Below are 25,926 nucleotides of genomic sequence, written 5' to 3'. Positions count from 1 at the left end.
GAGGAGAGCTGCGGCAGCCCCTCTCCCTCCCTGTGACGCTGGCCGGGGTGCCCGGCCTCTCAGGGGCTGCCCCGCCGCCGAAGGGAGACCTCGGACCTTCTCATGGCTTCAAAAAGCCTCGTCGAAGCGACGCGGCCCCGGCCAGCGCCTCCCGACCTGAGGGGGCGAGGGCAGTGGGGCGGGGGCGGTGGCACCTCCCGCCGCCGCCGGGGAGGGCGGGACGGGGCGCGCCGGGCCCGCTGCTCCCCGCCCCCGGCCCGCCCAGGAGGAAAGGAACCGGCTTCTCCCCCCGTCTGGTGCCCGGCGTGGGCCTGGAGGAGGCTCTGCGCTCCTGCCGCGGCCATGGAGACTTTCTGCGGGTCCCGCTTCTGGGTAAGCAGCGCGGCCGGCCGTGTCGCCTCCCTTCCCCTTCCCGTGGGCTTCCCCTCGCTGAGGAGAAAGTTGGACGCGGAGGTTTGCGCGGAGGGGCCGGGGTGAAGTGGGAGCCAGCCCCCTCGGCGCCGGCTGCGGGGCTTGCCCCGGTGCGGAGGAGAAGCGGGGGGTTTCCCCGCGAAGGGGGCCGTGTGCTCCCCCGGCCGGGTCTGCGGGGCCGGGGCGGGCAGGGAGAGGTCGCTCTGTGGCTTCGGAGGGGCTGAGCTGCATCTCTGCCTTGGTGGCTCAGCTCCGGCAGCAACCCGTCTCCAGAGCTGGCTTGGTGCGGTGTCTCCTGCTGCACCCGGCTGAGGAGCAGGAGCAGGGCCGGTAGCACCTTTCTTGTTCGAGATTCAGCATCTCAGACCAGAACTAAGACCCCAGGGGACCCCACAAGACCCCAAGCCATGCCACAGCCCTGGCCTTCCCGCAGGAGATGCGGTGTTTCTTGCAGCTCTCCTAACAGCCATAGCCCGCCTCTGGGCCTCGGCTGTTGCCTTCTTCTGAGGGGTGCTGGTTTAGTGTTGCTGCTGCTCCTCAGAACCCCTCTGATGAACGGGAAGGTGCTCCCCGTTAAGTGCTTTGTTACAGCTAAAGAGTGACGGGTTCACAGCAGCCAAGGCTGGTCACAAGCCTCGGAGGATTACAGTGACTTATGTTCATATTTGGAGCCGTCAGCTTTTTGGAAAGGCTGATTGCAGCAGGCACTGTGTTTCTAAGCAGGAAAGTTTGGAAATTGCTGCCCTGGTCTGCTCAGATGGTGAAGTGTGTAAGTGCTAACTGTTCCAAGTACTTGGTGCAGTATTCCCACAAGGTACAGCATGCCACTTTCCTCTCGGCGCTGTGTAGGCTGACGCTTTAGACCATGTGAAGCCATGGGGGTTTAAGCATCTGTGGTGAACCTGGAACTGCCCTCCAATAAATCATGATTTTTGCATGTGCCTTTCTCTTTCATATTGATTTAGCTTAAGGGGGATTTTTTTCAAAGAAAGATGAGCAGGAATGAAAAGGAATGTCTGAAGATGAAGCACTGCTGGAAAGCTATTTAAAGGACAAAACAAGCAATTGGCTATGAGGATTTAATGCTCAACTCCAGATAACTAATTAGCTTTCCAGAACTGTCCCAACATTACTTTTTAAAAGAGTACTTAGGCTCCTAAGGCCCTTGGTTACATTTCTTTGTTCGGTCTTGGATTTAGTTTCCAAGTGCTCTGCATGCTCTCTGCTACAACAGTTGGTAGATAAGCTTGCTCAAACACGTATTTTCACCTTATTTCTACTATAAACACTTATAGAACAGGAACAAGCACAAACAGATCAACACTGCTCTCTAGTTTATTGACTGCCTTGAGAAGCATGTCTTAGCTTCTCAAGGAAGGCTTGTAGTGCAGCTATTTTTCATGGCCAAAGCTTTTGATAACAGTTTGTTGAACAACAAAACTGTTCTGGCAGTTTTGCTGGTTTTAAGTATGAAATAAACGTATCATTCTGTACTTCATGCAGTACTGTGACACTCAAGCACAGTACCCTTTGCAGTGCTGTGTCTGGTGTATGCTATGCTCGGGTAGTGTATCCTAGTTTTAATATTGCCATGACTTTTCAAAACTAAATTTGCAGGAAGTAATATAAACGTAATCCAGGGAAGGGTTTTCAATTAATAAACATTTATTTACAGCATAAATGATCAAGAAATCTAAATGTGTTTAACAAAGCATAAACAATAATTAAAAAATGTACCTTCAGCCTTGTTCAAAGTAGTAGTTCAAATGTGATTCGCTCCAGTTGATCTGAAACATGGTAGTTTGGATTGGGACAGGATTGCATTTTCTGTCTGAGTCTGTGAAGGACGATGTCAGGCATGTGTTACAAGGCTCTCCAGAAACTTTTTTTTGTGTGTAATTATCCCATCCTTAGACTTCAATGTAAAATATTACTAAAGAATAAAGGGACACTGATTGAGAAGAACAATCTTCCTTAAGCAAATGGGCAAGCTACTTAATAAATGTAGACCTGTTCTGTTTCTTCGGAATGATCCAGAGTTATTTAGAGTCAGAACAATCTTCCATGTATTTAATTGTTTTTAAAAAATGGTGTTTAATAACTGTGTGAAATGGAACATGTGACGCAGTGACCAGCAGAATGGACTCAGTGACCATGAGCCTTATACCCTATTTTTGGTAGCCAGTGGTATTTTCTCTGTTCACAGGAGTATGTACACTGAACCGATTTTATGAGAGATTTTAAGTGATGACCATATAGATGACAGTCACATTGAAATGATTTGCTGTGCAAATATGCTGTTTCATAAGAAAATGCAGGTGGAGGCTTCTTTTTGAAATACAAGCACAAAAGTTGGGGTTTCCCATACTGCTGTGTACTTGAAGAAGGAAGAACAAGGTGAAAGGCAGCTGCTGGCCAGTGCATGCAAACTAAAGGTGTTCAGCTTTGCAGTTCAGATCGAGAACTTGATAAAATGTGAACCAGTATTAATAGTCACTCTTTCATAGCTGAGGAACTTAGACTCTTTCCCCATGTTTTTGTCAAAGAAAATCTAGATATTTTTGGAAGATGAATGACATTGGTGTCAGTTTTAAAACTGTTTAGAGAGAAAGGAAACATGCTGTTCCAATTTAAACAGCTCTTTGTTTTGGAGTTTAAACCAACTACAGTACTTTTCTGTTAAAAGGTCAGAATCAAAACAAAACAGTTCAGAATTAGTTAATGAAAATGTTTACATTGAAATGTATCAACTTTAATAGATGATTGATTTAGGTTGGATTTTTTTTTGGCTTATCAAAAGTGTTAAGGTTTCAACTTTTCACCCTGATGCAGGGTGGGGAATTTTGCTGGAAATGTCAACAGTTTGGGGTTTTTTGTGTTTGTACAAAGGCAAAATAATTTCCTGTTCAACCCATTTTAGAAATAAGAAATTAAAGGAAACGCTGTAGGTCACATTAGAAATCTATAAAAGCTTCTGGCTTCCACCTACTGCTTTACCTGTTGAACATTCAATCAGTAAGTCACTAATACAAATACACGGTATTTTATATGTAAAAGAGGAATAACCAGAACATTACTTTTAAAAAATGCAGTATGAGCAATCTTACCATCTGAACACTGTCTACTTCAGTGAGAATTCAAAGCTAATTGTTAATATCAGTGTTCCCATGCTAACTGCCTTTCGGGAGGAGATGAATGCGATAGCACATACCCGCACAAGGCAGTCCTTAGGTGTGTTGTGTACTATTGCCCATAATTACCTCCTATTTATTGTGTCACATATTTACTATGTGATAGTAAGTGTGCTAGGTAGGTGTGCCAATTATGTGACCCACAATCTCTGTGCTTGAGAAGTAGATACTGGTGAATTATTGCTTATTTGTTGCTTATGTCCTCCACTGTAGTGAAACGTGAGCAGTTCCTCTGAGAGGAGAGCAAAGTGATCTCCTAGGGACTGATTGCTGCAAAAGAGTTTTGGCCTAGGGACTAAACAACACGAGCTTAGAAAACCAAATTCTGTTCCAGTGTAAAGACATTTTGTCTTTCTGTGGCTCAGGCTGTCTGGGTAAGAAGTGGCTCTATGGCTGCTGTGAGGATAAAACATGAAGTGCTCTGCAGTACTTGGGTGCTGTTGGGATCTAGGCTTAAGCAGCAGCTTGTGGTTTTGGTGGTGTGTTGTTTTTTGGGTTTTTTTAACAGCTTACATAGGAAATGGGAGGACAAGTGATACAGTGCTTCAAAGGGGAGACCACAACTTCTAGTCGATTGTGGACGAGATCCAGGCTTGTTCCTTTTGATCCTGCTTAGCCCACAGAGCTCAGTGTCTTTGCCTACCCTGTGTCTTGGTACCCTGACAGATGTCTACCTTTTTTTTTTCTTTTTTTTTTTCCTGTCCCATGTGGAGTGCCGGCTCCTTCTTTATCCATAGGCTCTTGAGTAATTCAACAGGAAGTTGCAGCAACTTTCAGAAGGAAACAATACCTCAGTCTTGTCTTGGAGACAATCTCATACAATCACCCCTTTAACCTTTAGGTTTGTAGATATTCCTTCACCTTGAGTCATTCTGTGAAGTTCTGGTAGATTTGGACTAAAAGTCACGCTGCTCTCTGGAAATGCAACTTCTTGCTCTGTTGGCTCAAAGTGCCATGAGTCTTCCCTCTGCATAACTTCCCCTTTTGCTTCATCATGTGTTGTGCTTATTTTTTTTGTAGTTCAAGATGACTTAGGATAACTGTAGTAAGGAAGAAATGTTTCTTTCAAGGAAGATGACAAACAATGTACTTCTTGTAACATGTGTACAAGTTTATTTTAAAACCATTACAATTTATGTGATTTGGCCATAAATTAATAATAAAACATTGAATTTCAATTATTCCATTATATTGTCAACTAAATTCATTCCAGCAGAGGAGGAGTGAAGTAAAAGGTGGTAGCAGGTCATAGCAAAGGAGGGATTCTGCAGTATGGTAGTATGATCCAGACTGGCTGTTCTTTATATATTAGCTTCCCTTTCTGCCACACTGTGATAAACACAGAATCTTCAGTGTTTATAGATATTTAAACATGATGCAGATCTCCACATAATCTTTGTTAACTGCATCCGACTTCAGATAGTTATCTGAATCCCACTTCTATAAATCTCTTCATGGCAGGTGATCCACAATCATGTCAGGTATCTGTGTTCTTTCTCGTTTTAGGAGATCAAAATGGGTAACTTTAATGGTCTCTTCAGACATCACATATATGAAGTTATGCTCTCTCAAAGGGTAGCTGCGTTGGTAACATCCCGAACTTAAAAGCAATTAAATACTCAAGCTCACACCCTCCAAGATTTTAAGATTATTGAGTTGAGTTGAATGGAAGCTATGGCTAAAGGATTTGGGCCTCAGATTCTCAATTTCAAGAGCAGTATAAATATTTATCATTAGATTTGGAGTATTATCCAGGACCTCTTCTCATTCATCTATGTGTAAATGGTATAATAGACTGCATTTGAATCTCTTTGGGAAAGACAAAGTCTGGATTTGAGAGTTGTGAGCAAAACTTAATACCAGGGAAAACTGCCAATATCAAGGATTTATGGAGTCTTTAAATGACAGTGTCAATTAATGACGCTCCTGAAAATGACATTCATGTCAGTAGAATATGTGAATGTGATTGTTCATCTTTTTCATGGAAAGCAGTCCTTGCCATTTCCTTCAAACTAGCTCACTGATGGGTCGAATGAACCGTTGTCCTCAGTGCAGGAGAATAGGGGCAGCTGATAAGATTGTCACCACCAGCATCTGACCAACATGGTTGAATCCCTTCAGGAATTCCTGGTTGCAATTCTGGAATTGCAGCAAAAAGGAATTTTAGGAAAACAAAACAAAACAACTTCCAGGGGGATAAGAATCTTTTTTTTTTTTTTTTTTTTTTTCTTTCCACCTGGTGTGCTGTGGCTTTGTGGGAGATGCTTCACAAAGATCTTCTGGACACAAAAACCTGCTCATCCCTCTGTGTGTTTCCTTCATGTTTTTCGTAGGGGTGGGACAGTAAAACTTGAGGATGTTGTGAGATGGGGCAGCTGGTAGGGAGGCAAGGTCTCACCTTGCTTTAGCAGAGGATTAAAGCCCCACAGGGAGACTTCTCTGTAGTAAAACTCAAGGTCTCATATGTTCTTCAGCTTTCAACACAACTGTTCCTCCCTGGGCACAGCTCTGACTGTTTTAGCTGAAGTGACATAGCTGGTACATGTAGTGTTTGGGACTTAGGAATATTATAAAGTTCATCTCCTGAAAAGAAATAATATCTAAAGCAAAATTTGAGTTGCATGAGGAGCTCCTTAAAATGGAGCTTATTTAATCGCTGCAGTTAAGAATATAAAGCATTTTGAGATGGGCCTAACCTACCTGGTAGGCAAATTGCTATGCCACTGGAGATATAATCCTTTCCTTTCTACATGTGTAAATTTGTAATATATTAAAATGAAGAGACTATTACTGTTTAAAATTTAATTTAAAAAAAAAATTCCTTTGAGAAACCTATTAAATGGGATCTTTGATTTTTTCCAGCGAGCTAATGCTCCATTTGTCTCCTGACACTGCCGAGAATGTGATGGGCCGTTATCCAGTCGCACGTTATTTGGCTGAGCTGCAGGAGAGCATAGCAGCAAGCAGCCAGAAATCTTCCCGGGAACACGTTCGGGCTTTTGTACAACCAACAGCCTTGATTCCATGCTGGGCCTGTGTGAGCTGGCACCTTGTCCCTGTGCTAATCTCACGGCTGTGTGAGAGGTGAAGTTGATGTAATAAAACTTAGGTCATTTACAGTAATGTCACGTGCTGGTGTCATAAAGCTTTGAATTGGAACAGAATAAGAAATTAAGGAGGGGAGGAGAAAAACTATTTCACGGGAGTTGTTTCAAATGTCAAAGTAATTTGGTTTCCAAACTTTCTGAGAATACAGAAATACATTTGACACTTGTGCAATTAAAAAAAGAAGTACAATGTTCATTTCTTCCTTTGCTCGCTCTCTCCTTCCCCCCATCCCCCCTCCCCCAGATGAATGACTTCTAGCCTAGAATCTCTCCCACCTCTTGCACATACAACTTTTTCCTTTCATTTCCCTTTTTTTATTATGGACATTTGGAAACATGGAAACATAAAAGGGGAAAAATCTCCACATTCTGGGTATCATCTTTTTATTACAGTAAGGGGAGGTGGGACCAGGCAAAGTGGAACAAAAAGCAGTAAAAAACTTTATGTCTTAATGTTTTGTCTCCTTTGAAAAAGCAAGGTATATCTTCTGGGGGAAAGAGATCTATCTATCAGGTGGAAAATTGTGGCCAGTGGTAATCTTCATATGCAGCAATGCTATTCTGTCTGCTTCTTTTTCGCCTTTTTTCTCCTGCCCTGATACAGAGTTGCTACCTCTCGCTTACATGTTGGTGACCTGCAAAAATTCACCTTCCTGTCTAAGCCTTTTTGTGGTGAAGTGTGAAAGTTCTGGCTTGTTTGGGTATTTGAAACACGGTTCTTGTAAGTGTGTTGCAATTGGGCCACTGTGGTCTTACAGCAGCTCTTTAGGGATGGTGCTGCTCTCTTCCTACCGGCACTGGCTGGGGAGATTCAGTGGCAGGGTGTGTGTACAGATTCTTTCAGAAATAGAAATTTCCTAGGTGTTGGGGAAAAAAAAAATCAAGTTTTAGGCTTTAAGTTCACATGACTCAGTGTTGGATAGAAGCTGTGCGTGCAATTGGGTTGGGGTAGAACAATGTACCAGGACTTTTCTGCCTTTGCTCTGACTTCCATGATTAACATATTTCTTTTCCATAGTTACCTGATCCTACCATTTCTTTTTCTCTGAATTTTTTGGCTTAACAACACTGAAGGCCAACCTTCCCTTTAAGAAGAAAGGAAGAGAGAATAGCTGAGAGAGTGGGGGGAGGCGTAGGAGCAGACATTTCCCAGAGATGCTGCCTGTAGTGGTGCTTTGCAAACTCTTTTTCTGGTTTAGGGCCAGACTGTGGATGTCACTCTTTTTTTTTTTTTTTTTTTTTTTTGGTGAATAAAAATGACTGAAATAAATAGGTCTGTGGACTGAGAAATGAGTATGGTTTGTACAAGTTAACTCCGAGAGTATAGCTAGAGTGTAATGCTCGTCTGTGTTAGGTGAGCTTAGGTCAGTTCTGTGAGTGATAAACCAAGCTTAATCTTGGCATTAAAGCTCATTAGCACGCAGAGTCTGTCCTTGCCCTCTAGCCTGCTGCTGCGTTTGACTTCTTGGTGCTGCCCTAATGAGTATCCCTGTGGCTGAAGAGAGTGACCAACCTCAGGCACTTGAGATGGTGTGTGACCTTTGTAGCCCGCCCGCCAAACTCCCACACTACTGTCGTGTTAAAGACAGCCTTGACTGGACACTAAAATCTCATTATTGCTGCAGTCAATTTGTTGGTTCCAGCTTCTGCTAGGCATGAGGAGTGTCAGAACAGCACTGATGATAACTTTTTTGTGATAATCCCTTTGATTGTTATTCTACATCAGGCCAGCTGGATGGGCCAGCTTAAAATGGAGGAGTCAGGGTGGGAAGGGGAAAAAATAAAGCAGGAACCATCTCATTTGGAGCTAGTTTAGTTCCTACCTTTTCATAATTGAGCTGCATTCATTATGATCCTTGGATTTACCCTGTTTCTTTCAACTGAATGGAGACAGGATGACTCAAATTAAGGATATTCCCCCCACACCCATGATCACACTGGGCTGAAATGCAGCGACCCACTCCTTTTTCTGTACTTGCACAAGGCCATAGGAAAGGTCTTTGATGATGCAATTAACAGAAAGTTTTCCCAACAACAGTATATAGCTTTGATCAATTCTGAAAGACAGTCGGGGAATTTCTTCTGCTGGAAGAATGATCCTGTTTCCTTTACAACTCAATCCTACTTTTGATTCACGAGCATTCGTACCTCTATGGTTGCACTATACATTCCCCTCTGCAAGTCAATAAATGTTGCTCTGTCCAAGCAAGAAGTCTGCTACTAAAACAGTTGAAGTAGATGGATTTTACTCTTACTTTAGGTATATGTCATCTTAGATGCAGGTATTTCCTGTGGACAGCTTCTACTTTACTACCTCTCTTAAGCTATAGGTGCTTTTCTGAAAGACCCATTTCCCAGGGTTACATGACTGTGGCAGAATATGAACCTACCTTTTTTTGATTCTGACTTATTTTTATTCATGATGGCAGAGAAGCTCTGAACTTCTATTCCTAAAACTCAAAAACTAAAAGGAGAAGAAAGAGAAACTTATGGTTTTGTATAACACCTGTCATTAAGCCCATACATTGATTTTTTTGGATGTCTGGCCCACAGTTCTCAAGTGCATTGTGTGATTGGTACCATAACACTTCAACTCAAGGAAAAACCTGTGAGTAGTTACTCCACAACCATAAGCTAGCTCATATAGGCTATGAACTTGTGCAAGGTCTATTTGATCCATTAAAATAAGCCACTAAAGATCCTTTTACTGCTGTGAAAGAAAGTTCAGCATCCTTCATGGTGTCCTTCACTAATGTAGATAACCGTTGCAGTGTGCTTTGTAAACGGAAGAATACTATTTCTGGTTATTAACTGTGTGGTTCATGCAGTACTATAAATACTTACATCCTCTGAACCTCACCTGTTTTCCAAGCAGTATTGTTGTGTTGTTGCAGTGGACAATGTCATTATCTTTTGCCTTGGGGCGGGGGGGGATAAAAATGTAATCATATGAAGGAATTGGGCTGTGCAGTCACTGTGGATTAATGAAGCATGTTAGTTCTTTTGTGCATAAGGGTGAAATTGTTCCTTTGGAACTGTAGAAGAATGATCTTGCTCTGAAAAGGCCATTTGAAAACGACAGCTTTCTGGAGGTCTGGAGCAGAGGTTTGTTTGCATTTGTGCTCTAAAATGATTACTAGAGTTTGCCCCAAGTTGCTTACCAGCAAGGACAAAACAGAGGAGATGGACAACAGCTAAAAGTGGGAGGTGAGACATGGAGAGGCTGAGATGAAGCCTGTGCTGTAGCTAAGACTGAGCCCTGGTATTTTTGGTGTTGAGGTTCAGAGCTGTAACTGTAGAGCCATCCTTGTGCTTGGGAGGAGGCTGTGTGGTAAAGCCAAGAGAAAACCCTTTTTGTTTTTGTTTTGTTTTGTTTTGCCAGGCTGTGCAAGTGAAACTCACTGGCAGGATATCTACCATAACTAGGGGCAAAAGACAGGCAGGAAGATTCTCCTCTGCATTCAAGTTCTCACTGACAATTTCTGCTACAAGAGATACCATTTCCATGGTTGTTACTTTCAGTTATTCACTTCCTTATCTCTTACTCATGTGTACCTTCCCAGTTAGCTTTCCAATTTGATTTTTAATCTTGAATAATGTGCCAACTAGTTATAACTGACACAGAATCAGTGATATGGCATGTGTTAACCTTGGGTAGAGTGTGAATGACGTCAACACAATGGCCTTCACCTTTCCAGCAGATAAAAAATGAATTTGTGTTTCCTGTGCTTTTCCCAATTCTTTTTGTGCTATAGAAACTTAGAGAGAAACATGTATTAATTTGTCCACTCAATGAAGGTAACTGCTGGAGACTACACAAGATATCATTAGTCTTCCCTAGGGTTTAGAAGCTTTCCATTGCCGGCTGTTTGAGGAGCGTTACTGCAGCATTTATGCTGGGTAAAGCCCATGTGAGCCACTTCTATTTTAAGCTTCTGTAATGGAGTAGGAGTTGGTTTAGACTTAACCCCAGACCAGAACCCCAACTGGTCTTTCTCAGCAGGGTCTCTTAACGCCATCCTTGGGGTTTGGGAAAGGGATAGGCAGGAATTTCTCTGTTCCTGTTTTTCAGCCAGCTTTAGGCTTTCTGTTTGTTCTCCCTTTGCTTTGAAAGCTGTAAGGGATGATGTGCAAGAAACCCAGGGTAAGTTGGGTTGAACTTCTGTTTCCTTTAAGTACATTATCAGTTTTAAGGATAGCCTTTTCAATAGCAGTGTTCTTTTCTAGAGGGGAAAGTGCTAATTATTAGAGGAGATTTAATGTTGCTCAGAGCTTCCCCCATTGAATACCGTCCCTTAAATTAAGATCATATATTTAAAACTGCTCATTTAAATGTAAGTCCTACTGCACAGATGGCCCTTACTATGAGGGTCGTGTTTATCCAAAGACTGACTGGAGTGATGGGTATGATTGAAAGCTGCCCCAAGGGGCAATGTCAATGATATTCTTAACTGATCAAAAGAAAGTCCCCCTAATTTGTAAGTTTTAGACTCCAGGGGACCCCTTGTCTGCTGTGAAGCTGTAATAAGCATCTCTAATCTCTTTTCCCGTGGATGTTGGCATTGCATTTAAGTATTATTACAGGATTAAGTAAATTGTGTGTCTGGGGGTTCAGTACAGCAGGCTGGTATTTCTGCAGTGCTGTATCTCACCAGCAGAGCCTCCAACCTGATCCATGCTACTGCATTGCTTACAGACAGCTGCCACAGAGCCCTTGGCAGTCTGGAGGAGCCACAGAGCATGGTGTGAGTCTGGATTAGGAACAGGTTACAGGTTACTGCCCTTAAGATTTGCTTGTGGGGAAGCGAGCTGACAGGGATGTTAGCTGTGATGGACATGCTGGCTGTTAGAGTTTCCCTGGGATGAGTTTCTTAGAGAAAGTGATGTTTCCCAACATGTGCTGCTGAGGATTTCCCCTTGCAAGATGCCTGTTGATGGGTCACAGAGCTGCCTGCAGACTGTTTTCAGTGGGCTTTCATTGAAGGGCACCCTGAGACAGAGCTGTGATGCACAGAGGAAGGTGAGCGGCTGTTGGGACAGCACAGAGCCACGAGCCAAGGAACACATGCGCTATACAACGTTAGCATATTAGACATCTTTCACCAGCGAGTTCAAGGAAAACCCTCAAACCCAGACAGCTCAAGTTGGGTATTTTCATCCTCAATCAGACTGGGGCACAAGAAGCATTTAAACTTGCTCTGTTTACCAGGACAGAGTTCAGAATATGGAAAGGCAAAGACAGATTAAAGCAGGAGCCTTAAAGATAGGAGTCAAAGAGCTGGTGTGTCCTTCCAGCCGTTGCTTCTTGTGTTTGTTCTCAAGGGTGGAGTTCCGTAACTTTACTGCTGAATTGAAGGGTATTTAGCAATATTTAACAATGTTGGCTTGGTCAGGATAGATTGTATTGAGATTTTGTGTCATATTCTGACTCAAAATGAGTTGTTTATGGTTGGAGTTGATGTTGGAATATATGCTGTCAGTGTGATTTATAAAGCCATGAAGTGGAACTGCCAGCTTTGTGAGAACAGATCCAGCTTGGTAAGAAACACAACTTTCAGATTCCCAGATTTAAAAGTAGTAGTAATAATAATAATTCATGCTACATGGCATGGCAGCATTAGTCCACTGTGGTCTGGCCTTAGGGAGAGCAAGTAATTTGCATGGAATTACACTAAAATGTTTCAGGTACTGTATCTTCTAACAGGAACCCCTCTCATTGTATTCAAGGATGGAAAGAGTCTGCTCTTGGGAAACACCAGTTTGTTGAAAGGGCAACTTTTTACAGAAACAGATCTCTTCCAGGAAAGCATGTTTATCTGGTCCAGGATGGAATTGGACCTGGGAAAACATTACCAAGATAGCCAGTAGTCAGGTCTGTCACTTTGGACATAGGTTTCTCCTTCAGTCCATATCCCTGTTTCCCATGTGCCATGGAAGTAGTAGGCTCTTGGTCATTGGGTGGGTGCTGCTGCTTGTATTTTCACATGATTTTGGAAAGGTTCCACTTATATTCTCAGGGATAATTCAACCGAATCTCAAAACCTTACGTGTTTTTTTAGGACAGAATTTTTGTTTTCTGGCCAGCTGTATTTATTCATTCAGAAATGCAAGTCCTTTGCCTTGTTTAAATAAGAGTTAATGAAAACCTTTAAATGGCTTGGCAGCCACACAGTCTGTGTCTTGGATACAATAGTCAGCTTGTGTTCAGTCCAAATTTAATGGACATCTGGGGCAGTTTCTAGGTTGCTGTCAGACAGCCATTTCTGGACATTTTGGTCTTATAGGAAAGGTTTAAATTAAGAGTACTCCCCTCCCCCCCCCCCCTCAATAACTTTTCCCTTAAACAGAATCTTTGTTTTATTCTGTGCCCAGTTATTGCTATTCTTCCTCAACTTTCTTTTTTCAGGATTTTTTCCAGCAAACAAAAGGAGCACAATTGCAAACATGCTCAAGACATTGCTAAACCACATGTAATTTAAAGAGGAAATTAGTATTTTGTTGAATAAACGATAATAAATAAGCTTCTGCTTTGGAACTAAAGAGCTCTTCAGCTCCAAACTTCTAGAGGGCATCTCCTGCCCGAGGCAGGGTAGCTGCTAGGGGAGCTTATCATGTTAGAGATGCTGAAGTGTTTTGATGATGAGCCAAAAATGGGTGCTCTTTAAATGTTATCTTCCTTTCTGGTGCCAGAGACCTGCTTGCTGGAGGAAAACACAGAAATAATTTAAATGTGAGGCTGGAGTTTTGTTTGGGTTTGATCTTGTGTTTAAATTGTAGTGTAATTGCCTCTGTGTTGTTGATTTGTGCCTGGAGTTTCCCCAAGGTCTGGACAAACCTGTTTAGGTAAATGGGAATGTTTTTATTCCCGTGGCCCACACTGGGTGCTTGCATGCCTCCAGAAGAGCCATTTCTCGGCTGGAGAGGCACTAACTCTGCGGCACTAAAGGCTGCAGTTCAGATGCACAGCTAATGGATCTGTGCCACCCTTCACCATTGCCAGAGGTTTCATTTGTGCCAAAGCTGAAGTACTGAGTGACAAACTTGTCACAGTTCAGCCTAACCATCCTGCAACCTGCCAAGGCTTTGTAGTTTCATTGTACTTATGAGCAATTTCACATGTATATGAGCCGATGCAGTGATGCATGTCCCTTCTGACAGATCATCGCCGATGAATAGCAGACTGTGGCTCTTCAATTCTCCTAAAATCAGCCATGGCTTTTGGCATTTGGTCTCTTTTGTATTGGTAAACTAAAGCAGGGCTGAAAATACTTTTGAAGAATTCATATTCAGACTAGTCAATCATTCATTTGTAAGAGATGGGGAGAAGTGGCTTGGCTTAACTAAAACATACTTCTATTGAGAGCTCATATCCAAAAATAAGTAGGTACAAGTAAATTATTCTAGTACAGAGATAAGGCACCACAGATATCTTAGTTTTATCATCTGCTTGTTCATGATAGTAAAACAAAGTAATTTTACATTTCCTGCAAGTAAGTATTTATCTACCGCGTATAAGATGACACATCAGATGGTGAAATGCAAGTTGTGAATTTCCAGTAGGTTTGATTAAAACCAAGTTCCCCTTAACTGTACTGAAATTTCTATTTTAATTTGAACTTGTGTAACTGTGTGTTTGCGCGTTGTGCATTCAAATCCTTAGGTACAAGTTGCATATGTGAATTGTGGTGTCAAAGGTCACAGATGGAAAGCATTGCTTGCGATTTGCAAGAAAACCCATATTCCTACCTGCATGTACAATACATTCCTTTCATCTTAGTTTAGAATAGGGAAGTAATTATAGTTGGAGGCATATGAGTAAGAAGGACAAAATTTTAGTCATAAACAGAGGGGGTTTTCCCAGGTCAGTGTACAGTTGCTCTAAATCTAATATTTTCTCCAGTGCTGGACATTCTTGCTGGATGAGTCCTCAAGTCGAGGATTTTACCTCAAGAGCTTTGTTTAGCAGTTGCACTCCAGGCTGGGAATGCCTGAGAAATGCCATGATATCAGCGCATGTAACAGCCTTAGCAAAGACAGAAAAACAAGGTGTTTCTCTGCTATGAAATGTATGTCCAGCTCTGAGATACAAGAGGGCAGAAATCTGTCTTTCTAGGTTTTGCCCAGTATTTAAAACTGTACTTAGCCCCTTTACTATAGCAGATTAACAAGAAGTAGTTGGGATAGATATTTTTGGAAAGCTTTTACTGAGGCCATTTGCTAACTGCAGCAGAATTTGGATACAACTTCTTCAAGCAGATGTTCCAATTGGCAGTGCCTCTCTATTAATAAAAGTCTCATCTTTTTTTCCAGGATTCAAATCTTTCAATACACACCAATAATCCAGACCTGACACCGTGTTTCCAGAATACCATCCTAGCGTGGATCCCTAGCATTTATCTATGGAGTGCATTACCCTTTTATCTTTTCTACCTAAAGCACAACAAAAGAGGGTACATCGTGCTTTCTGTGTTGAGCAGGTTCAAGACGGTAAGATCTTTTTACAGTTTTGAGATTGTTAGCATTAGTTCAGTATCCAAGCAAGTGCTGCAGTAGGTTTTAAAGAAAATTCTCTCTGATTTATGGGGGAACTGAAGAACTTGCTTATAGGAAAGAACAATATATGTACAGATTTCTGAGGATAGCTCATCTGTAAGGAAATCCATCCTGCGAGCTCACATTTCTGGGTAGAGAGAGGAGTTGATTGCTCTGCAGTAGGGTTCACCCCTTTGTTGAGCCAAAACTATGCTCCTTCGCCCTTACTTAAGCTTTAAACCACTGAAAGCTGCTAAACAAAGACCTTAATTTAGGTCTAGTGAGAATTTAATCTCATTGTGACAAGCACAAGAAAGTATTTTTTCAAGTCATTCTACACACCCAATAGCTATGTGATTTCATCTGCATCTTGTCCTTAAGAGATGGCTGGTGGCAACAGCACCTCAGGTTTATAAATGGCTAGGTCTAAGGAAAGCAGGGAAGTCACCTTCCATAGGCCCTGAGAGAACGGATTATTCCTGAAGAAAAATTCCAGGCTTCTGCTTCAGGGCATGTCTGCCTTTAATCTGTATGCTGCCTGTATTTCCAATCAAAACTGAATAGTATGGGGAAAGAAACGGGTAAATATGTTAGTCTTTCTACTCATTCTGTTTACAAATCCCTTGGAAAGCACTTGAGAGGAGATCCTTGGTTTGGGTGCAGTGGGACAATTCCATTAGCCTGATTGCAGCCAATGAATGCAGCAGTATTGTTCTGTTTACACAGCTTTGTCTTGCTGGGCATCTGTGAATCCTAACGGTTTTGCTAGCCCTCTGACTACCCCTGGAGATGAGTTTACCAAATGCTGTTTCTGTTTGACTACTTTCAGCTGTTCGGTGTCCTGCTGTGGTGCGTGAGCTGGGCAGATCTATTCTACTCTTTCCACGAGCTCCTGCAAAACAGAACGCCTCCACCAGTCTATTTTGTAACTCCATTGATCGTTGGCATCACTGTGGTTTGTAGCTGTTTCTGTTTATTGTGGCCAATAAGAATAACTCTTTCTTAGACAGATGAAGAAGGGAAAGGGTTCCTTTGTGTTTATTGCCTTTTCCTATACTCTTTTAATTTAATGATTAGTACTTGTATTACTGAAGCAAATTTTGCTTACCGAAAAGGCCACAGTTACAGATATCTCTCGCAGATAGACTCGGCTATGTGAATTAAAATCTTTATAATGGAGAGATTGTTCTGTCTCCCACCTTGCTTGCATCTATTTTGCCAGGCTTGTGATCCGGGTGTGGAGAGAATTTGCATATGACTTTGCCTAAACCGGGAGATATGATAGCCCATGGCTTGTGCATTGTTCGGTATTGAATTGGACTTTGTAAAACTGTCTCTTATCTGGTGGTTGTTCCTCCATTAAACAGAAGCCAAATTTGCTTTGCCTAGGATGACAATCAGGCTTGGGGCTGCTGTGTGAAAAATGAAGCAGTAAAATTTACCCATTAAGTTTACCCTTTACTAGATTTTTTTAAAATCTTGTTTTCTAGACAAGTCATGACTGTCCATCTGGACTGGAGAAATGACAGCTCTTACATTTGTTTAAAAAGTTTGTAGCTAATATTTAATTGTGTCTAGCCCTAGGTACAAAGTCTGGTTTAAAAATTGAATTCTGGAGATGAGGCTCTGAAAATAGTAAAACCAAATTATTTCATAAAGTTATTTGCTCCTTTCCTTAGATAGAGGAAGTTTTTCCATTGACTTCTGTGAAGTTATGATGGGGCCTTATTTCAAAGAGGTCCTGTTGTCGATGATGACTGTAATAGCTGCCAGCTGGGAGTGTGAATAAGGGGAGCAGTGGGACGGGGGATTGTGTTCACGTGTTCCTGTATTTACTTTTACAGCTGTTAGCTACATTGCTTATTCAGTATGAAAGGCTGAGAGGAGTTCAGTCCTCTGGAGTGCTCATTATCTTCTGGTTTTTGTCTGTGCTCTGTGCCGTGGGGCCTTTCCGGTCTAAGATCATAACTACAACAGCACAGGTAACATGCCATCCTTGTTAGCACTTGGAGAACAGGAAATGTAGCATTAACATCTCTGTGAAGGGAATGAATCACTGACTTTGGAGTCAGATCTGAGCCCAGCTTTTGCCAGAGAGAAAGTTTGGTTCTGTTGCCTTGACTCAGACTTGTGCAACTTGAAGGGAGCTGGGATTTCTCATGCAATGTCAAAAAGTAGATTTTGCTTAGCCCAAGGCTATACTGGAAACCTGACAGACATGTAAGGGCTCTAGCAACACCGTATATATATTAGAACAGACTCTTTTTTTTTCTTTTTTTTTCTTTTTTTTTTCTTCTTCCCTTTTCCCTTTTGCAGCCCCCTTCCCCTGCCCTGCTTAAATAGGGATGGGTAGTAATGGGAGATGACGCATTTTAATATGTAATGTTCCTTTTTTGCTTAGGCAGCTTGGCCACATTATGCACCTCCATAGGCTTTCTTTTGTCAGTGCCTGATGTGCTGAGGACAGCATTTTGACTCCAACTGTGGCTGTAAATAGGGAACAGAAAGTTGGAGGGAGAGGAAAGAAACCTGGGCTGTTATGATTCCTGTTTGAAAACATAGCAGGTTCTCCCACAGTAAGAAAGTTGTTATGTTTTTCACAGAAACAAATTTCACTAAGTAGGGCAAAGCAGATTGCTTCAGTGATTAGATCATCAAAGGCTAGGAATGAAAAAGAGTATTTGAAAAACATTAAGGTGATTGCTTCTCTTCAGTGAAATCAGTGTTCATTCTGTTTGGCAATTTCTTTTTTTTTTTTTTATACTTACTTTTTTGTAACTATTAGCAACATTATCCTTTTAGCAAGGATTTTGCTATACCAGGCTGTTGTAAATATTCCAGCAGAGATTGAATTAATCCTTAAATGACAGTTTGTGCAGAACTTCTTCAGAAAATAGCTGCAATCCTGGTGAGACTCTTTCAAATGCCTCTTAGAGTCAATTTTAAAGCTATAGTAGGGGTGAATAAGTACAAATATTGGACTATCAATGTTTGAATCCTTAATCGATGTAAAATTATGGGCGCAGAGCCTTAGAACGGGTATGGGTAAAATTTCTTCTGTTCTTGCAACTGCAGAGGACCAAATATTCTTTCTCTTGCACTTAAGGTTTAGACATTTTAAGTGACCAGTGAGAGCATTCACGACTACATTAGGATATGAAAGAGCTGTATAAGGGATGTACCCTCACAGCAAGAAGTTTTAAGTTAACTGCAGACTCAGATGAGTAGGAAAGGAAATATCTCTAGAGCAGATGGAACTGTTATTATGCAATAAAGTGGGGTTTTTTGCAGCTTCTTCTGAAAGTATTTAACACTGACTGCTTGTCAGTGAGAAGATACTAAAGCAAATGGATGTTCTCTGATCTGGGTTGACAATTCCTATGCTTAAGACATGATTTTGCAAGAACCCCTGGAGTAATTTAAAAGGATGTCATGTAACCCTGATTCCAGAGGGTGTCTGCATGCAGTGAAGATGTGTAAGCACTTTGTACGTGACATGATTTAATGAAAAGCTTGGAAATAAGCATGTTCTTAGGCACTTTACAGGGTACGTGCATACTTTTGTAAGATAATTCCTGCTAGCAACTACTCAGCAGTATTCAACTGTAGAGGAAGAAAGAAATTGCCAAAAGAAACTGAAAAAGTCGGAGGGAGAGAGTGAGAGTATGTGTGTGTGTGTGTTGGGGAGCGGGGAAGTACAATAAGAACAATCATTTACTGTGATTCTTTTTTCTCTCTAGGGCCATGTAAATGAAAGGTTCAGGTTTACCACGTTTTACATCTACTTTGCTTTGATAATCATTGAGTTGATCCTTTCATGTTTTAAAGAAAAGCCTCCATTTTTTTCCCCTGTTAATACAGATCCTGTAAGTATTTTTACTTTGCTTTATTTGCATTTTACAGACTATATCATGTTTTGAGAGTTCCACTGGGGATACTTGTCATTGAAAACAGCTTTGTCATTGAGATTGCACTACTTGGTGACCCCCTTAGGAAACACTGGGTATGGAGAGTAATATTGGGGTTTGAAGCATTTTTCCATTATATGTGCTGTCAGTAATGACTGGAAGCTATGTAGTGAAAGCGGCTCTCCTATTTGCTGCTTCACAGCAGTTTGAATTACATTTATGAACATTGAAGTGTAATATTAATTATTTCAAGAGTGGTTTTTGTGGAGATGGTGGTCTACTTGCTTAACATTCATTTAGAGTTAGCTACAGTCTATAAGGGTTGTCTTAATAAATGAATTCTATATGTGTTGAGAATAGATATGGAAGAACATTATGGAAGAACAGAAGGTATTAGTGGTATCACAGGTTAAATTTCTTCTCCAATTCATAAAATGGTCTCTATAATTGGATTGAGAGCTGAGAGAGAAGTTGAGTTCATTTCGGAAACTATAGAATGACATTTCACTTTAAGTATGATTTAAAGGCAGCATATAAAGCAATTTTTAAAGATAAAAAGAGTTCTGCATGACATAGGAAATGAAATAAATCAGTTTTATGTCTTGTTAGGACATATATGGTATATTACATGTATGCACCTAATATACCAAAACTGATCAAAATAGACTGTCTTGCTTTATTTATTTTGGGTTTTTTTCCCCCCATAACTTTACTGTAGAATCCATGTCCAGAGTTAACTTCAGGCTTCCTGTCAAGATTAACATTTTGGTGGTTTACAAGGTAAGCTTCTCTTCTCAAGCTGTTGGACAGCTGACAACCCCAAACTCTACTTGTGATGTGTGGTGTACAGAGTTAGCAATGTAGAGATTTTTCCTCTGTAAGCAGTTGATGTTGGATGCTCTTTCATCCACAGTGGTGTTGGCACTTCTAGTATTTGCCTCTTTAGAAACAGCTTTCAGAGTGTTCATACTGCCAAAACTTCTTCTCTGAAGAGCAGTGGCAACAATTGTGGCACGACTAATAGGATACGCAGTCTGCTTGTGCTTACCACATGTTGGAGTATAACCTAAACCAAGATGTAAGACTGTGTTCCACAAGATTAATTGTGGCAACCTTTCACCTACCTGAGGATGCATTTTGTTTCCTGTTGAGGATCATGGGTGAATGCATTTTTATAAGGACATTTTCCATGCAAGAGGGAAAGTAAACTCTGTTATATATACAAATGATTACCACCAACTGATATGGCTGTCAAAAGGCATGCGTATTAAAGGTGCAAATTTGAGATTGGGTTTGCTACTACTCCATGATAAAGGAGTGGAACACGTGTCAAAGGTCATGTTAAGACCCAGTTTTTTCTTAGTGGTCGAGGGTGTTGAGATCTTCATTCTTCCATCCACATAACTTCATTGTCCTGGCAACAGCCCTGTAAAGTTTGTTTTTTTAATGAGAGAGTGAGATCTTTCTAAACTTCTAGAGTTTTGAATGTTCGGTTTCCCCATTGAGATTCTTGGCAACCAGATGTTTGTATCGCTTGACAAAATTGCTCTGACAGTTGAGGAGCAGTAATTTTCATTTATTTGGAGAGAGGAATCTGATTTTCCTTTAATTTACGTGAGCTTCACTTCTGTATTTTGTTCACCTCTGACAGTTACTCCAGATAGACTTATTCTCACTTCTAAAGCTTCACTGTTTTCATTTAACACTGCAATTTCATTCAAATGCTTCTGTAGTTGGTTTTTACTGTCCTATTTTCTGAAGTGATGTTTGCAATAAAATACATGTAATCAAAACTACGTAATGTCCTTTCCTTAATTGCAAACATCAATGTAAGGAACAAAGGCAGATGGAGGTGTATCTTTTTGCTTTTGTTAGCTTAGTAGTCCCAGGGTTACTAGCAATGCTTTAAGTACTAATAGCCAAACTGAATTGGACTGGTTTTCTCTGTATGTGCAGCATGGCAATTCTTGGTTACAAAAGGCCCCTTGAAGATAAAGATTTGTGGTCACTGAATGAAGATGATACTTCAAAAATTATTGTACAACAACTAAGTAAAGAGTGGGACAAAGAAAAAGCAGAGTGTAAACAGTAAGTATACAAACAAGTCTGCAAACGGAGATCTGAGTCGTTTCAACATTAATAAGCTGCTTATCCCTGAAAATGAGCCAACCAAAAATGGCACTTACCTCATCAACCAATCTGTTCTCCATTAATATTAACAGTCAAATTTGCTTCTTTTAATATGTCTAGGCAGAGGCAAGCAGGGGCCCTCTGGGGCTTGTGCACCACCTACAGACTTTAGGTGCTTAAAATGTACGTGGGCAGGTACTGCCATTGACCAAGTGGAGAAGGGCTGAAGATAAGTAAGAAGAAGGGATTCAGTTGGGTTGGATTGTAGAAAATGAACAGCTTTCGTCACTGAGCTGGTCGTCATCCAACCCCATGATTGCATTCCTCCTAGATATGGTAGAGCACCACTTCTAGGCACCATGAACCAAAAGGAATTCTTCATGATCCTCATCATGATTTGTTTTGGCCTGACACTATTTTTAGCCTTAAGGCTCATAGCAGCGAGCAATTCTTCAATTCCTAGCAGTAAAGATATGAAACTATCTCAACATGTGAAAGGAAGGAGGGGAAGAGATGTCCCACTTTAAGAGCTGAGACCCTACTCCCGATGGAAATGGAATGAGGGTCAGAACTTGCATATAGTTACATCCATGCTGGAGAGGATATCCTTTTTATTGCATGTTCTGTCCTAATCTAATCTAAAGGCATTATCTATTGTGCAACTGTATTTCCTTCTCCCACTGGTTAGTGTCCAAAATGTTTCCAAACAAATAGATGTGATAATGGCATAATTCAAATGAAAAATGTCAATAAGGAGGAGGCCTGCACTTCCATTTCCTTTCATTGTGGAGATTTCTTCTCCATCTGGAGGCTTTCCTCTGTTCTCTTCTGTGCATATCCTTGCCAAATTGGAAAGACCCTATTATGTGATAATATTAGGAGAGAGTTGTAAGATTCTTGGCAAGGCTGAATATGATGTGGAGAGTTCTACTTCACAGCTAAAATTTGAAAGGTTTCCAGCACTAACAGCAGCAGCTTGTCCACTAGTGCTCTGTGCATCTGTGCGTTGTGGTTTTACTTTGAGTTTTTTTTGTTTTCTTAACGTCTCTATTTTTATGGTGTGGAATAATGTGCATTGTCTGGTTTCTGGTCTTTAGCTGCACAGACATAAATCTTACTCCCCCAGGCTTTTATATAGTAAGAGCACAGGAATTGTGCAGAAGTGCCTAGGGTCCAGGAAAACTTTTGCTAGGAAACCAGAAACCATGCCTGGAACTTTGTCATGGGGTTCGTTGCATTTTGGAAATTATTCATACAAACTGGGGCCAGTTGGCAATGAATTTAACCATAAATTCTGGCTTGTATTTAGCTCAGGTAAAATTTTGTGGTGACTATATTAATGATTCTAAGGTAAGGAAAAGAGAAAAAACAAAGCAAATCACTGTACTCCAGATTGCTGGGTTTCGCGTAACATCAAAATATTCGTGGCTCTGCTTATTCTTCAATTATAAGTAGGTATTCTCAATTACTTCATGTCAAATAACATTAATGGTAGTTGCTTGGGAGCTGTTGTAAATACTCTTTTTTTAACTCATTAAATCTGCTCTGAGCAAGCTTTTATGGCATTAAAAATGCAGTGTCGAGTTGTACATGTGTTGAAAGGGTCATGGAAAATATTTGCAGTGTACATAGTAGTAATTTATTTTTAAAAACTTAATCAGTTGCAACTCTGGCATAGCCAAAGCTTTAAACCTTTTTTTTTGTTGTTAATGATTATCACATTTCTATTGTTCCTAAACCTACAAAACCTTTTTTACATTTTTGTTTCACAGCTGTCTTGTGAATCACTGTTAAATAATTGCTAATAATTCATTTGCTACTCATGAGTTACAGGAGAGATCAGTGTGGATTTAAGTTATTGTTATAGATAACAAAGCATGCAACGAGTATTTTTCCTTTGCTTTTGCTCTCTTTGCGTGTATGGCCAAAGTCTTTACTTGCTCACTTTACTGGTAAGTGCAGTTGCTTCTGAGAAAGTTAGAACTGTGCTGGATGGAGAAGAGAGAGCTGGAATCTGTTTTGCCTCATTTTTAATTAGCTTCTGAGACTATGCTTCTGAGGACAGTTGAAGATGCAGGGCCTTGTCATCACCATTGAGAAAGCTATGTGTTTTCCCATGAGATAATCAGCATCTATTATCTGCCTTAGTATTAATAATGGAAACCAGGCACATGCTTTTTGCTTTGATAAAAAGCTGGGTGTGAGCAGTCCCACACACTGCTGAAAACCTGACCTCACCTAGCTACCCGTAGTAAACACTAGAAGTGATTTTCTCCCTTTGGGATTTTTTGCTGCGAGAGAACTATTGCCTTGCTGTTAGCTCACTATAATAAACATTTTTAATAGCACAAAGTTAGGGGCAAATAGTCTTGTTTCTTTAAATCCTTCAATGAGTTTAACAGCCTGGCTGCCAGAAAAATAAAGCTTTGCTCATAAACTCTCCAGGTTTGATCTGGAAGGACAAAGACAACACTGTTTGTTCTTGTCTGGGGAAAAAAGAAAATGTCTGGTTTAGGTTCTCCCCCTGCCCTCAAACTTTATTGCAAACGAATTGGGATTTGCACATGCTTTTGTTTGAAAGGATACGAACAAGTTTCTACCTGTGGACTGTTAGTCACAGTGATCATTTTGAACGCTCACAGGCTGTTGAAATTATTTGACTCTGCAGCCAGCCAGCTCAAAAAAAAAAAGCAAAACACCCAAACCTGCACGCTCTTTATGAAGCTTCATCAATCCAACCTCACTTGCTAGTACTTACAAGCTATTTTTCAAATGCCTTCTTCCAAGTTTTCACTGTTCCTACGGTCTCTCTTCTATCTGTCCCTTCTTATAAGGCTTATGTGCCCCAGACTAACTTCCTTCTCCCTGCTCCACCTGGACTTAACCTTCCCTGGCTGACATTCAGGAAATTGTTCTCTAGGTCCCATCGTCCCCAAGAAACAACAGCAGTTTCATATTTGCTGGTAGAAAAGCTGCCAGGCTGCTCTTTGAGAGCAGTTCATGAAGGAAATAATTTCCCAGAGCACCCCATCTTTTTTGATGGGCAACAGAAGTCAGGCACCTAAACCCCAGAGGTGCTTCTAGAAAACTCATCCAGAGCCCTGGAGAGCAGCACGAATCTGTTGGGTCTGTTTTTCACCAGTCAGTCTCAAAGAGCTTTGCAGAAGAGGTCACTTCCATTGACTTATGTTGCAGATGGAGAAAGAGAAGCCCAAAGTAAGAAAGGGATACAGACAAACAGGGTTTAAATGCTTAAATTGTCATCTGGGTAAAATTTAGCCACCTAAACCCAAACTTTCTGTCCTGGAAGAACCTCGGACAGCTGCAGCCCAGATCTCGGAGATGGCTCAGCTTTGCAGGTGCTGTGGTTTGTAGTCTTTCAAGTAATGCAAAACTATATTTTGAGAGGGCTGTGCCTGCTTCCGCTCTTAGCTTGGTGTGTGATTCAATGCCTGTCTCCACGGAGGGATTCAGACTACTTGTCTGAAAGCAGCTGTGTGATAACATAAGGCTAAAGGTTTAGTACAGCTACTAATTGAATAAATGTAAAAGACATAAATAGCAACTATTAGGGGATTCCTCTACAAGAAATTGGAGATTCAAGGTCAACTCTATTCTCTGCCAAAGGAAGTCAGGCCTTCATCTGCTACTCCTTTGCGCCACATTCTCATCCCATGGTGATTGATTTTTCTGGCCCATGGAGTACACCTCTTAAATACTGCAGGAAAAGAAAAGAAAACAAGACTCATTACACAAGAGTGGCCTATCCCTGAGTGCACCTAGATCTTGTTGAAAGTCTTGCTATTGATCAGTAGCAAAGCAAAGAAAGGAGCAGACTTATAGGTATTACTGCAGTTCTGTACACGTAGGGCAATGTCATTCTCATTGTCAGTTGTCTCTGACTTCTTGTTGCATTCACCTAGGAAAGAAGATGTGACATATATGAAGAAATCTAACCATGTGCTGAATCATGTTGGTGATGGTCCAGAGGAAGCAGAAGTTCTGATCAGAGACAAGAAGCACAATAGAAAACCTTCCTTTCTCAAAGCTTTATTGAGGACGTTTGGGCCATACTTCTTAATTGGCTCCTTCTTCAAGCTGATACAAGACCTACTTTCTTTCGTCAACCCTCAGCTGTTAAGGTTGGTTTACTGTGTGAGTAGTTTCTATGTGCAATCCCTGTGGAGGCTTGGCTTTGGCATGGAGTATTTATTTTTGAAATACATAGCTAGTTTCCCTCACAGTGTTGCATGTGTATGATTCCCCACTTTCCCACTGAAACGTCCTAAGACAGGAGTTCTTTATTGTGGACTAAGCTGTAAATTGGGCAAGCTTCACTGAAATGCAAGATATGTAAATTGCCCATCACCAGTAGACAGCTTTGAATTACAAATTACCTGTTGCTCCGTGCAGCAATCCAAAGCAATTTCTCTCCATTTCTAAAGGATTATTTGTGAAATCAACGCGAAGCACTGCTTGCTGGATCTAGTAGTCTCTGTCCATCTGATACGCACATGTGTTGGTGGTGGCCACAGCTGTAGCACGCCTTGATATACAAATGAAGTGTGATGCTCGAGTATGTGGTGCTTTGGCCATGCTGCTGTCATCTGGGAAAGATTTTGGACCATTTAGATGAGTTCATGTATT

At 41.2% G+C, this 25,926-nt stretch overlaps 1 protein-coding gene across 2 annotated transcripts in view; it reads left to right on the top strand.

Moving 5' to 3' along the window:
- The first annotated feature begins 231 nt into the window (after positions 1-231).
- Positions 232-25,926, top strand: part of ABCC3 (ATP binding cassette subfamily C member 3) — a 49,793-nt gene continuing 24,098 nt past the window's right edge. For both annotated transcript variants that reach the window (XR_012838234.1, XM_075770531.1), the window contains exons 1-8: positions 232-372; positions 15,020-15,196; positions 16,071-16,196; positions 17,086-17,223; positions 18,982-19,107; positions 19,868-19,929; positions 21,106-21,237; positions 25,203-25,421. Coding sequence is in view for 1 of the 2 variants with exons in the window: in XM_075770531.1 (XP_075626646.1) it covers positions 343-372; positions 15,020-15,196; positions 16,071-16,196; positions 17,086-17,223; positions 18,982-19,107; positions 19,868-19,929; positions 21,106-21,237; positions 25,203-25,421 (1,010 nt within the window). In the remaining variant the exon portion in view is untranslated. The remainder of the gene's footprint in view (positions 373-15,019; positions 15,197-16,070; positions 16,197-17,085; positions 17,224-18,981; positions 19,108-19,867; positions 19,930-21,105; positions 21,238-25,202; positions 25,422-25,926) is intronic.

The sequence above is a fragment of the Balearica regulorum genome, chromosome 18, assembly GCF_011004875.1.
Source record: "Balearica regulorum gibbericeps isolate bBalReg1 chromosome 18, bBalReg1.pri, whole genome shotgun sequence".
Classification (NCBI taxonomy): domain Eukaryota; kingdom Metazoa; phylum Chordata; class Aves; order Gruiformes; family Gruidae; genus Balearica; species Balearica regulorum.
This window is presented reverse-complemented; position numbering and strand designations above follow the sequence as displayed.